Source organism: Seriola dumerili, unplaced genomic scaffold (assembly GCF_002260705.1).
Source record: "Seriola dumerili isolate Sdu_G_001 unplaced genomic scaffold, Sdu_1.0 BDQW01032211.1, whole genome shotgun sequence".
Classification (NCBI taxonomy): domain Eukaryota; kingdom Metazoa; phylum Chordata; class Actinopteri; order Carangiformes; family Carangidae; genus Seriola; species Seriola dumerili.
This window is the reverse complement of record NW_019206466.1, coordinates 1-768: the sequence shown is the minus strand read 5'-3', so window position 1 is coordinate 768 and position 768 is coordinate 1. Positions and strand designations below refer to the sequence as shown.

The window sequence follows — 768 nt, the reverse complement described above, 5'->3', positions numbered from 1 at the left end:
TGAACTCACAGACATCTGCCCAGCCAAGAGAGGGCAAAACACAGCTTCATCAGCCTGCACCAGCTCCTCTGGGATTTCCTGGTTGACTGACAGCATGTTTCCAGGGCGGATGGCTTGACGATGAGGCAACATCCCAGAGCAGTGGCTGCCTTCAGGCACACAAAGAACAAAAGGCTCAACTCTGTGAAACAGGTTGTTGATTTCATGAAGTAAATCTAGTGTTGTTATTCCACACATGATGGAAAATAAGGTAACACTTTTCTTTAACGTTTCACCAGGACAGTTGCTAAAGGGATAAATGTGCAAGAGAAGCATAAATGAGCAGCTGAGGTACCTGGGATGACCCGAAGGGCTCCGTTCTCTTTCAGTGAGTCATCGAAAGCGAGCCACACAGAGAGAACAGGGCCGCCAGCAATACCCCAGTACCTGTGAACGCAACAATTACAGTTAGAAAACAAAATGATGCAAAACAAAACCTTCCAGTGTTTTTTTCAGTATCTAAAATCTACCTCATATCCTGATGCCAGGCCACGTATGGAAGTTCATTCTCTCCAATACTCCCATCGGGGTTGGTTTCACCTTCTTCGTTCTCCTGGATGTTGGCTGGTTTGAGTGCTGGGTATTTGCAGATGAAGCGGGAGTCCAGCAGGATGACGTCGGGGCCCAGGATGGCTCTGACCACTCGCATGATTTGAGGGTGTTTGGCCAAACCCATCACCCACGGATGCTGAAGGTGAACATTGTGGAGGCTGTACTGGGTGTACTCTT

The 768-nt window shown here is 48.3% G+C and overlaps 1 protein-coding gene across 1 annotated transcript; it reads right to left on the bottom strand.

Annotated features, from left to right (window-relative positions):
• Positions 1-9: 9 nt before the first annotated feature.
• On the bottom strand, positions 10-763 carry LOC111240287 (phytanoyl-CoA dioxygenase domain-containing protein 1-like; the record flags this gene model as incomplete). The annotated part of the gene is made up of 3 exons (XM_022770243.1): positions 10-149; positions 335-426; positions 510-763. Coding segments are annotated over 3 exons (486 nt in total), but the record flags the coding sequence as incomplete, so codon positions are not given.
• Positions 764-768: the final 5 nt, after the last annotated feature.